This window comes from Trachinotus anak, unplaced genomic scaffold (genome assembly GCF_046630095.1).
Source record: "Trachinotus anak isolate AG129_WGS33_773 ecotype Australia unplaced genomic scaffold, CSIRO_AGI_Tana_v1 ptg000021l, whole genome shotgun sequence".
NCBI classification, from domain to species: Eukaryota; Metazoa; Chordata; class Actinopteri; order Carangiformes; family Carangidae; genus Trachinotus; species Trachinotus anak.
This window is the reverse complement of record NW_027273872.1, coordinates 19,033,875-19,046,522: the sequence shown is the minus strand read 5'-3', so window position 1 is coordinate 19,046,522 and position 12,648 is coordinate 19,033,875. Positions and strand designations below refer to the sequence as shown.

The window sequence follows — 12,648 nt, the reverse complement described above, 5'->3', positions numbered from 1 at the left end:
GAGGCCTAACAATTTTTATCAAAAATATAATAAGAAAGAGGAAAGACGTCACTTTTTATTTATTTCATTTATTTACTTCAGATATATCTGATACTGTAAAATCACAGTAATATTTGGGCAGCCAACAATCTAAAGGCACTGCTTGAGCACTTACTAGTCTCAAATATGCTGTACATGTGAAGCTCCTTTCTACACTGACGTGGACATCTTAATGTTACATATAACACTGTAAAAAAAAAAAAAAAAAAAAAAAAAAAAAAGAAAGACATCATCCGGATGGGCAGGACGATCAGATGTGAGAGCAGGAGACTGGCTTGGAAGGCTCGGAGGTGACAGGTCATTTGGTTTGGCTGAGGAGTGGCAACGGGAACACTGACAATAGAGACAGACGTTAACCACCGCAGTTTCACTCTGCAATCGCTGTTTGTCTCGTGGTTTGTCACTGAAGTCTGTGAACGAAGCTGCAGGGACGTGAGTTTAATCTTCCCCTCCACAGAGCACCAGCAGGGTTTTACGATAGTCTCCTGAGGTGTCACCCTGAACAGTGATGAGAAGAAAACACACACACACGCACACACACACACACACACACACACGGAGCATGAATTCATGGAAAATACTGTGTTCGTCTGCTGACATTTGGTCATCACAGAGCTTAAACTGGACAGCAGTGTTTACTTCTCTCTCCTCTCAATCACACAACAGCAAACCTACTGCTGAATGAATGTTAAGAGTGGAATTACCCTTTAGATCAGCTGAAACTCACGGACAGAGATTTCTATCTTTATATTCATCATCAAACTTTTATAAGATTGTCTCTTTTTAAAGGAATAGTTCCTCATTTCAGGAATCAATCTTATTTGAGAGTTACAGTGGATGAGAGGATCTAAACCACTCTCATGCCTGTATGGTAAATAAGAAATTGCAGGTTAGCTTAGCATAAAGACTGGAAGCAAATGGAAACAGCTAGCCTGTCTGAAGGTAACTAAAGGAAGAAGGCAAATAAGTGTATTTCCCCAAAATGTCATTCTATCCCTTTGAATAACTTTTTTTTTAATGTGCCTGTTTGATCTGGGGGTGTCAGTGGCACTAGCTTTTCTGTACATGAGTTGAAATTCTCAATTCATCAATCATATTGGCTAAATAGCTTGAATCAAAGTTCTTTTAAGCTCACAAACTTAAAATATGCTATTACAAGCACTGCCATGCTAAAGAGAACTACATAACTCAAAAAGAAATGTATGTACAAGAGACTGTATTTGTCCGCTGAATACACACTTCAGAATAAACAGTATATTGCAATCCTTGCTGTTGCAAAATCTGATAATATTTCTGGCAAAGCCAATCCAGGGTAGCCAACTTGCTTGTCTTGTATTTTTGTCACGATTTCATTTGTAAATTATTATAGAGCAGTTACTGGGTACTTCCTGTCTCTGCGGCTGTCAGCCAATCACACAGGATATAGAGAGGAAGTTGAAGCATGCACGGGAAATTCCTAAACAGCTGTGCGGCGGTCACAGACCCATAGTCCACCGCAGGAAGCTATAGATTACAGTACCCCACCAGCTCACCACAACAGCAGCAGCAAAAGGATGTGCAAACACACTCACGCACAGAGCAGGACAAAAGGCCGTGAGACAAAAACTCCACAGAGACACACACACAATGAGATGAGAGCACCACAAACCAAGCAGTGTGTTAGTTGACAAAGGCTCAGACTTACAATCATAGTTTCTACCTGGATGAATTCATGGAGGGATTCATCGTGCGTTTCCTTGAACTCTTTACGAATATTAAAAAGGTCGACCTCGCTACGGGACACCATGATGCGAATCAGCGCCCTGTCGTCTGTGCCAAGGCCCTGCAGGAGAGGTCAATAGATACTTCGTTTATTCTGATAGAGTCAGAGTAGCTGCTACTGTCTGAGAGTGCTCAGCAGCAGTAAAAGTGTGCACAGAATACGACACAAAACCTAAATATTTCACATGCATCAACAAATGTGGTCCTGTCAATTGCTTCATCTGGGGTCAAAGGCTCTGGTGATGTGTTCTAGGCCTGCAGCTACAACTATAGCATAGCATAAAGTTATTTAAAGCACTGTGAAAAAAATACCTTCATGGCTTTGTACAAACGGTCTGCAAAGTAAGAGGGCTGGTTCTTTACACTGCGAACTGCAAAGAAAAGAGAGAGTGAGCAGAGGCTGAGGAGAAGTCACAGAACAGATATTGTCAGCAGTATAAACTGTGACGCACCAAAGAGTGAAAGTTAAATGTCAAAGTTGGTCATTACCTATTGCGTAAAAGGCATTTTTCACATCTCCCGACATTTCCTTTTTAATAATTTGTTCAATGTCCTTATTGGTGCATCTGACAAACTCTTGGAAAACTGTCAATAGAAAAGAGTTGTGATCAGTTATATATTTTTTTTTATTTAATTAGTGGATCACTGTGATCCACCTGTTTTGACCTTTACCTTTCCGGAGATGGGGGAAGCTCCTGGTGCAAAGAATACTCATGAACTTCATCTCCATGTCATCAGATTCTGCATTGCATGCATCAGCTAGTTCCTAAAAATATAACAAGAGGAACAAACATTTAAACCTATTCTTCTGTTTCACCTTTTGAACACGGCAAAATGTTACAGACATACACCGAATCACCTGAGCATCTGCATTTGCTCTTTCCACATCTGCACGGCCCTCCTCTCTTGCACCCTGAACAGAGTAAAGAAGGTGAAATGCAAATCTCTAATAATGCACAGCTTTTATCTTTTTGGTTTACTCGGAGTACTTTGTTTTTTCTTCAGTAATTATGAAAGTAAACTGTGGAGGTGATTACGACTTTTGGTTCTCTGCAACCAGTGAGTGGGCGTGGAAATTAAACACAGTCTAAGTTTTCATGATGATAAGCATTACCTGTACGAGAGAAACAAGGATGCGGCAAAAGTGTCCTGATGTGTCTGACTGAATGGCTTCCTCCAGAGACTTCTTATAGGCTGTGAAATGACACATTGCATGTAGTTGCTTTCTAAAACAAGAAGGTGACTTTAAAGCCATTTTTGGGACCACACTCACCATCCTGATAGGCAGCATTCATGGCGTGTATCTCCTCGTTGCTCCTGGTGACCAGGATCTCGATCAGGGCGTGTTCATCTGTCCCAGCTCCCTGTTAGAGTTAGTTTTCAAAGTAAGTTTCCACCACAAAAAAAGGAAAGTAGGTCCATAAAAGCAACAACCAAAAAAAAACAAAAAACAAAAAAACACATAAGCAAGCAACACACCACGCTGGAGAGTGCATTGTTTCTTTTTCCATTTGTATTTTAATGATAGCTGTGTTGATCACATCACGCCCTTGAATCAGTGAGGAAGTGTCTGGACTGATTCACAGTTCAGGACATTGACCATTCAAGACTTAGAAACAGAGCCAAAGGGGTGTTGATTTGTATTTTGACTCTGTGCCTTCTAATAAGCATCAGATCCCTCTACACTCAGTTCTTGTCTGTTCAGACTAAAGGATGAGTCAGTGAGCCCCCCGAATACTTTCTGTGTTTTGGACGGTGTTTTGGATCTTTACCTCCATTGCCTTCCTCATCATTTTGGCATCAAACTCTGCAGGGGTCAACATCAGCCCGATGATCAGCCTCTCTAAGTTCTTTGACAGTTCAGACTTCAGATCCTTCATCAGATCCTGAAAGAAGATCAAACATATTGAGTTGTTACGAACTCACCACAGGAAACACTTTGAAGCAAATAACCAATGAGATGTTTGTTCCAAGTTTCACGGATGTACGTGTGCATCAAAAAATGAAGAGGCAGCAAGTAAGACGTTGCATCTTCATTCATTTGTGATTTATTTTCAATTATTCATCTCTCTCACCCTTCCCAGTAGGGATTTGAAGGCCTGTCTGATCTCTTGCCTCTGGCCATTGCTTCTCCGTGCAACAATGTCAATGATTGCATCTTCATCTGTTCCTGTGGTCAAGAAAGACATAACAACAGATGTAAAATGTGCTTTGTGAAACTGTAAATAGCAGTGTTAATGTGCTTCAGTTTTCAGGGTTGCGTACCGAATCCTTTCATAGCTTTCCTCAGTGCTTGTGCATCAGCAGCTGGGTCGAAATTGGGAGCAGGACGAACTGTTGGCCTTAGCTGAAGTAATGGAAATGATAAAATTAGAAGACTGAGAGCCACTATTTACACAAACACACAACATAATGTGAGGTGGCACATTGAGATGGTGTCTGATACACTGATACACTTAAATACACCAGATCTGTGAGCTTAAAGCAATTAACAAGCAAAGCATGCAAAATGGAAATATTTTAGATCATAACAATTCTGAGACAGCAGACTAAGCTTTATGATAATAATCTCTTGACATTTTAGGGGGAGTGTGCCCTCTTGAGGTTAAAAGCCATGACACCGCCAACAATGAAAAGGTGGGTGGACTGAAAAACACGACTCAGTCATATAAAGCGTTAGTGAGAAGCCTTTTGTTGTCAAAAATGCTGAGATCTTTTTGACATTCACCGGCTCCTAGGATGAAGCGAAGCAAACCGTGGCTTTGGGAACACATTTTAACAAAAACTATTTGTATTTCAGCGAACAGCATTCTGATCCTATCCACTATTGAACAAAGCCTTCACTGTGCATTCACTGTGGCAGCGTTATCAGCACAAGTTCGCGGCAGAGCGAGACGCAGATCATTGCGGGGCCAGCGGATAATTGAGATGCATGCCACTGCCAAGCCAAACATGCAATGACACATCTAAAGTGAGAGCAAATGGGGGCCCAAACCTGGACTTTGGTCATGGCACTTAATTCCCACATCTTGTAGGCTATCTGAGCAGCTTCAGGGAAGAACTCTCCAGCTAAGCTGTAATGATCAGTTTGACACGACAAAGCACACTCAGCAAAGCCAAAACCTCAAGCAGTATATGATGGGTATGGTATTTCTAGGAAAGTAATCTATTTTACTTCTTCTTTGGAAAATAACTTCACCAAACAGTTCATTTGTCATTTGATAACAAGCTTCAACTATTCCAGGAAACAACAATTCATGAAGGCGGTGCTCTGGCTCCACCATCTGGTTGCTGCTGTTGTCTGCAGCCGCACTTCAACTTACTCATCATCTCCTCCACATAAATGAAGCAGAGTCCTCTTGTAATCCCCCGATGTGTCGTCCTGATAGGTTTAAACATACACAAAATGATCAGTCTCAAATATTTTTTAACTATAAGATCAAATCTTTGTATCTATTTTCTGACCTTAATCATGTTATAAAGTGATTTCTCATATCTGAGGCGGAAACACTCTCGAATGTCCAACATGTCTATCTCAGAGCGAGAAATCATAATCCTTATCAGGGTGTTGTCAGCTGTACCCAGACCCTGGAAATGGAGATGAGATGAAGTGTTGAGGGTTTATAACCAAGTTTAAATACAGAAGACAAACGTGTTATAATGACTGTGTGGCTGAGGTATATCTGTCTACAAATAGGTTGGAACCAGACTGAATGGCTATTTTCGCTTAGAGTGTGTTTACCTTCATTGACTTGTAAAGTCGCTTGGCAAAGAACATGGGAACGCTCCTTATGCACTGGACTGTGATAAAATATCAGAAAAGAGTCCTGCATTAATTGACAGCTTGACATTTCCCAAGTCATAAAGAGGCAGTTTCACTGCAAAAGTGCACTGTGTGTCTAGCGCTTCTTACCAACAGCCAGCATCAGCCTCTCAAAGTCTCCAGAGAGCTCACTCTTGATGCTGTCCTCAATGGATTTCTCTGCGATCTTCTCGTATGCGTCAAAAACTAACAGACAGACAGGAAGACAATGTTACATGATGTTTGTATCTTAATGTTATGCTGATGGATTGATATGCAGGAACTGTCATTTAAAGTAATTACAAAGTGTTCAAAGCTTTGAACAAACTCCATTCACAAAAAGCTGTCCGGCCTGTATTTAAGCAGATTTATCATAAGTTACATTTCCTTCCATCTTCTTTCTTCCTACCTTCTCCTATAAAACAGCTCTCAAACAGTTGGAGGCGTTTCATTTATTCCTGTGATGCTCATTATCTCTGTGACACACATATTGACACACTCCAGCTCTGAACAGCATGCCTCAGTAGCAGAGGGGCATTACCATGTTAAATTTAACCACAACTCATTATTTCACAATTACATTTGCACAACAACTTTTACTGTGTCACTGACCCCTGAAGGACATAAGGTGACACAGTGTGAACGTCTTAGATGCCTCACTGTTGTGTTAATTTGCCTGAGAGCTGTGCTCACCCATCTGGAGGTGGGCTACACTGCGGTTTCCCAGGATCATAATGAATTTGGCCTCGTCAGTCCCCCACTGCTCCTCTCCTGCTGCAAACAGGTCCTACACAGAGGTGAGAAAAGACACAATGACATAATCCTCGAAAGCAGGGTAAATTTACCCTAATTAGTAACCTAATCTTACATTGCAAATGAATATCATATGAGTATTTAGACATGCTAGGGACAGGTATGGCAGTATTGGTCCATAGGTCCACATCTCTTGTCCGGACAAAAATACATCAACAAATATTGGATGTCATTCATTTATATTGAAATGAATAAACTGTCACCACTTTCACAACTTTTACTATTTTCAAAGAAAAGTATTACTATCTCGCTCCATTGAATTTTTTCTGTATTTAAAGTTACGGCACACTTTAAAAAATTCACAAATTGACAACAAGCATGTTGCATTTTTCTACGAGTCATAAAATGTTCAAATCCTCACTTGTGCGTCCTGCTCCACCAAGTCTGCATCAACCACACCCGACTCATCTCTGGTCCCCTGAAACCATGAGCGCACAGTAACCATCAGACCACAACAACTCGCTGCCCATCAGTCAGTGGTTAAAGGTGCTGTGTGACGACAGTCACAGCACAGCTGACTGGATATATCACTGGTGATCACATCGACTCCTGAGTGAACTGACCTGAAGTAAAACAACCAGCATCTTCTTAAAGTGACCTGAAGTGTCCATGATTATGTCCTCTTCTATGTCTCTGTCATAGGCTTAAGACAGACACAGATATCAATGTAAAATGTCGACAGATGCTGAACAAATAATTTCCTTAATTAAAATGACATCTTATTTAACAGGCCGACTTACCATCCTTGTATGCTTCAACCATGTCGTGCATCTGTTTGTTGTTTCTAGATGCCAGGACTTCAATCAGGCACCTCTCGTTTGTTCCAGCGCCCTTAAAACAGAGCACGGAGTCAAATACAAAGCAGCCTCTGCTTCACTGGTGTGAGAAAGGATCTAACTATGAGGCAAATGTCTTACCTTTACTGCATCGTGGATTTCTTTGGCATCATGGTAGGCTGGAGTTCTCATCAGACTGACGATGAGACGCTCGAATTTCCCTGTCAGCTCATACTTCAAATCATCAATCAGGTCCTAGTGGAAGAACATTATATTTCTGTCTAAGAGTGCAGGAAAATACTATATGGCATGACATCTCAGAAAATGAAGCTTCTTTTATAGCAAAGAGGATAAAAGTCAAGATGAGATGAGACCTTTCCAAAGCTGCACTTGTACGCTGCAATAATTTCCTGCCTTTGCGCATTGCTTCTTGAGGTGACCAGGTCCAAGATGGCCTCTTTGTCACTACCTGAGGAACACAAGACAACATGTTCAACGGCTGCCGTCTCAGTCACATAGCAGAAACTGACCTCCGACTGTGTTATTGTCACTTCTGCTGGGTGACATTCTTGGTTGATCATTCAGCCGACGAGGGGATAAGCTGAAAGACGACCTTTGCGCCTCCGTGGCCAAACATCATGGAGGAGTGAAGCACTCACTCACCGATGCCTTTCATAGCATTGTAAAGGGTCTCGGCATCAGCGGTGGCATCAAAGTCCGGAGCATCTGTTATTGTGCCTCTGAACACCTGCAAGAAAAATGTTTTTCAAAGGTGAGACATTTTTAAGTGTGATGATACAAGAGTGAAGTGCACAGTGATGTCCAGGACGTTTGGAGCTCCAACACAATACATAGAAACGCAACCTTTTTTTCACACTAAAGTTATAGCTATTAAATACATGGCTACATTATCTCTCTGTTCGAGCCTCTGTGTAGACAGTGAATACCCCAGTGCATCTGAAGCAGGATTTCTAATGATGTTTGGAATGTTTTTGGGGATTGAGTCTAAACTGTGGGTATGTGTCATACTGTGGTTAACAGCAGCCAACTGGGCTGTGGTTACTGAGGTGAGGCTACCAGCCACAGCTTAGGGAAGACTGAAAGTCATAGCAAAAACAATTGTGGCAGAAATAAGGACACAAAAGAAGTGGGGAAACAACATTGCCGTTTAAAGGAATAAGTCTGTACTTCTTGGTGTAGGTTTTTTTTTAAAAAAGGTAGCATGGCTCTAGGGATGGACTGTTTAATGGACTGCCATGAAATTTGTTACAAACAGTCATGGTCCCCAGAGAATAAAGCCTAACGACTTAAGTGTTTCTGTGACTTTCCTTTTAGCACCAGCATGAGGCTGACATTTTTGGTTTTTAATGAAATGTCTCAGTTACTGGGCATATTACCATGACGCCTGATGCAGACATTCATGTACCATTCAGGATGACTGGTAATGACTGTGGTGATTCCTCAACTTTTCATCCAGAGCCATCGTCAGGTCAAACATTACAAGTATTAACAACAAGTATTAAAAAAATTGATTTATTAATCACTTTATTTATTTATTTAACACATACTTGCCAAATTAAGGATTTAATGATTCCCATAAACATGTTGCTTTGTGCTAATCTGCTAATGTTACAATGCTAAAACACTAACTAAGATTGTGAACATTATTGTCAACTGCTTAACATCAGCATGTTAGCTTTGTCATTGTGAGCATGCTGGCACACTGATGTCAGCATTTAGCTCAAAGCTGCACTGTCCCTGAGTTCCTAAGCAGCCTGCAGCTTCACAGAGCCACTAGCACGGCTGCAGTGTTTGCTGTACTCCTCACCCAAACCTCCTTCTTCTTTTTCAGCTTATAAAGATAAAAAATAGGTTGGATGTGAACCCTCTCAACTAAGGGTCAAGAGATTAGGACTCATGATACACTTTTCCTTTTCAGGGCCACAGCTTTACACCGCATGTCCCACAGAGGTTGTCTTACAGGGTGTGAGCAATGGACTGAGTAAAAGTGGCAGTGGCAGGACGCTCGCACAGGAGGTGAAGCCAAGTCTGCCATTACAGCAGCTGACTACTTACACCTGTCCCACCCTCAGCAGATCAGAGAAAAACCTGCTGCTGTGTGTATGTGTATGTGTGTGTGTGTGTGTGTGTGTGTGTGTGTGTGTGGCCAGTACATGTGTGTAAGGGTAGGACAGTGGGTGTATACCAGTGGCAGGGAGTCAGGTTGCACACAGAGCACACCTCTCTTTACAGGGGTCGGACATACAATGTAGAGTATGGCATGTGAAGAGATGTGAAGTTCTGCATTAAGACGTCCCTGCTCACACATATGAGAATGATCATAGCTCTGTCATTTTGCTCCTATGAAGCTGTGGTGTCATTAACTCGTTCACAGTGGCGAACAAGAAGATTTGGCCTATGCACTGAAGGCTCAAACTGCAGCTGCTGCTGTAGAGATTCCTGCTGCATTGAGGCAGTCAGCCAAAATGTTCTTTCCACCCTGCTGAGGGGCCACTGCACATGCTCCGATCCTCGCCTTCACTACAACAACCATCACTCTTCACGACAGCTGGAAAGCCTAACCCACATAGCAACAGGCCCACAAACACGAGCCCCTAGCAACAGGCTTTTCACCGAACTAATGACATTTCTCATATGAAAAAACACTCATACAATTTTAATATCATGAGCTAAATTTCTACTGTTTTATTTCATCTCTTGCCAAGGCCACAACTTTGCAGAGTATAATTAAGAGCGAGTGTGTGTTTCTCTTCAGGAAGGACCAGAATGGCAGGGCACGGACTTACAGCTCGGACAATAATGCTGGATACCTGCCACTGGGTTTAAATAATTCTACAAAGCCATTGACTCTGGAAAGATGCTGTCAGGTGTGTCTATCAGATGTGCGGGCGCCACAGGTCGCGATGACACCCTATACTGCTGCCTTTATGATGGGGGAGGACTCACATGGTGGCAGGTGGCAGAAAAATGACCTCACTCTGTCTCCACCTCATTCAATGGTTCACAAAACCATCCATGTACCACAGACACGGGATCTGGTCAGCAGTACAGCATATTCCACATCACACTTATATAATGCAAAATGAGAAAGGTCAAGTCCACTTACCATCTCTATATTTGGTCGTCTGTGTCAACACTGTGCAGGAATCAATAGTTTCAGGCCTACAGAGAGAGAGAGAGAAATGCTGATGTGGGCCTTGAGAGCAGCATGGCAAAACATCTGTGCCCTAGTGAAGCTGTCATTCCCCTCCAATGTGTGTTGCAAAGAGACATGGTGATGATGATGATGATTCCTCCTTTTCTGTTTGAATCTAATGAGGTGGTCTGTCCAGCCTCTTTCCTGACAGCTGCGTAAAACTGAACACTGCACACTGTAATTCTGAGCAGCGGCGCAGCACCAGGCTGAACAGGGAGACCATTTTCTATTAGACTTGACCTCACATTCAACTTAAACGACATGCTGGCAGATGGATTGCATTAAACCAACTGGCAGGAAAACACTTTAGCCTAGTCACATTTTCCATACCGACATATTCTAACCTACAGTATAATGCAGCCATTCAGACAAGTTGAGCATATGGAGGCACAGCAACTGTGGAGAGATATATTCAGCTAACTTTCACTTACTGTATTTCAGAATTTAGAATCATAGTGTAGAGTTACAATGAATGAATGAAATAAGATCCAGATAATATCAATTTGAAAGCATATGCTTGACACACAGTTTTTTTTTCCACAGAGAGAAAAAAGAATCCATGCAGGGTTTAAATGCTGCACTGTTTGTTTAAGACAGAAGAGAAGCTGTCCAAAAATAGCATGCACAGTTTAACTTGATGTCAGAATCAAGGTCTGGGGGGGACTAGGCCTCTATATATACGGAGCCACACCCTTCTTCTGTACCCACGCTGTAGAATAAGCTTTACAGGCCTGTGCCTCAAAACTATAGATTTTTTTCTCGAACTTTAAGCTTTGCTCTGGGACAAATCAGACACAGATAAGTTCACTATAACCATACAACAGCCTATTCTTCATATTGACTTATTTAACTAGATCTGCGGTATACTGCTGGCTGCTGCAATTCATTGGCACATTCAATAATGACGCATCAGCAAACTTCTCCAGTGTGTGTCCAGCGCAGTGTATCGTCTCTGAAGAAGCAGTCTGAAGAATCACGACAGCAGATTGCTGCTTACCTTCTCCGGACAGGAAGTGTCGGTGCTGGGTGAGAGTGGTCCTGCTGGCTCTGCTCTGTCCCCACGAACCCGGTGTGTCTGTCTGTCTCCTCCGGTCAGACTCAAGCAGTCCCGTTACTCTGTGACGCAACGACTGCAGCGCTCTCTACGGCAGCTGTGTGTGTGCGTGTGTGTGTGTGTGTGTGAGAGAGAGAGAGAGAGAGAGAGAGAGAGAGAGAGAGACTGAATATAGCGAATCAAAGTCTTACGGTAAATAAAATACTATTTAAAACCCAAGTGACATGAAACATGAAACCGAACAGAGGCGGCACGTTTTTACGCGCATCTTTACGCTTCATGCCACAGCGTCTGGAAAACACAGACACCAGCGGCCTCTTTTCTAGCATGTTTTCTTCATACAGACAGACAGACAGACAAAGCATGTACCTCTCTTTAAAACATTTCCAATCAATTTAAAGACGTGAAGCAGCAGTAAAACTTTCACCCTAGAGTTGGATTTTAGCCCATGAACTTTGTCATATGACAGACCTGAAATGTGATTTTAACAGAGGGGAGGTTGCTGGCACTGATGTGGGAGTCAGTCTGCTCTATTTCTGGCCTGTCGGGAGGCTATTCCAGTAAACGGGGGAGAGACACCAGCATAGTTGGGGGGGAGGGGGAGAGAGAAAGAGGGGGAGACCATGTCAGCGTTGTGCGCTGTGGAAGGCAAAATGCCCAAAATATGAAAGAAATGGACCAGTATCACTCACAATTTCCCATACACTTCCCAGTGGTGCCACCATCAGGGGCACAGACAGTGATACAAACTAACTTCATGTGTGCCATCAGAAATACTCTGACTGATAGTGAGAGATGTGAGAGGAAGAAGAGGCTCCACTCTCACACTTCGTAGCAGAGGCATGACTCATGAATTTTCTCCCTGACTGGAAGCCAGCCCCTGTGGCACGGCTTTAGTTTTGCTTTGTGCTCACAGTGTTTCCCTGACATCACCTGACCTCCACTCACAACATGAATGAGACTTTTTTAAGCGTGCCTCTATCTGAAGAGCTCATGTTGTACCCAGTCTATCAGGGACATGTGGTCGTCTGATATATACTGTATACTGTATACTGACCTCTTCTGCTTTGAAAATGCATTGCACACTGATCATGAGAACCTAAAAGTGATTCAGGCAGAGCAGCGAAAATTGTTTAATACCAGTCCAAATATAATCACTCACAAAATAAAGCTATTCATTTAGAGT

The 12,648-nt window shown here is 42.5% G+C and overlaps 1 protein-coding gene across 2 annotated transcripts; it reads right to left on the bottom strand.

Moving 5' to 3' along the window:
- Window positions 1-52: 52 nt before the first annotated feature.
- On the bottom strand, window positions 53-11,545 carry anxa6 (annexin A6). 2 transcript variants are annotated; one of them, XM_071457934.1, is made up of 25 exons: window positions 11,406-11,545; window positions 10,319-10,374; window positions 7,855-7,939; window positions 7,566-7,660; window positions 7,333-7,446; window positions 7,156-7,246; window positions 6,979-7,058; window positions 6,777-6,833; window positions 6,296-6,389; window positions 5,714-5,809; window positions 5,543-5,601; window positions 5,266-5,388; window positions 5,124-5,182; window positions 4,796-4,874; window positions 4,066-4,147; window positions 3,876-3,970; window positions 3,573-3,686; window positions 3,074-3,164; window positions 2,915-2,994; window positions 2,660-2,713; window positions 2,473-2,566; window positions 2,290-2,385; window positions 2,113-2,171; window positions 1,724-1,861; window positions 53-537 (listed from the first exon to the last, which is right to left on the bottom strand). In XM_071457934.1, exons 2-25 carry the CDS (start codon window positions 10,319-10,321, stop codon window positions 478-480), a joined length of 1,998 nt encoding a protein of 665 aa, XP_071314035.1. In that variant the 5' UTR covers window positions 10,322-10,374; window positions 11,406-11,545; the 3' UTR covers window positions 53-477. The 2 variants fall into 2 exon arrangements, with proteins under 2 accessions (XP_071314035.1, XP_071314036.1); XM_071457935.1 differs by having other exon boundaries at window positions 1,739-1,861.
- Between the last annotated feature and the right edge of the window lie 1,103 nt (window positions 11,546-12,648).

Bases quoted from the DNA above. Each gene is read 5' to 3' on its own strand.
- anxa6 (XM_071457934.1), bottom strand. The intron at 2,567-2,659 runs GTGATTCGGTGT...TTATATTTTTAG, and splicing joins GAGCAAATGCAGATGCTCAG to GAACTAGCTGATGCATGCAA. The intron at 2,172-2,289 runs GTAATGACCAAC...TTTTCTTTGCAG, and splicing joins AAATGCCTTTTACGCAATAG to TTCGCAGTGTAAAGAACCAG.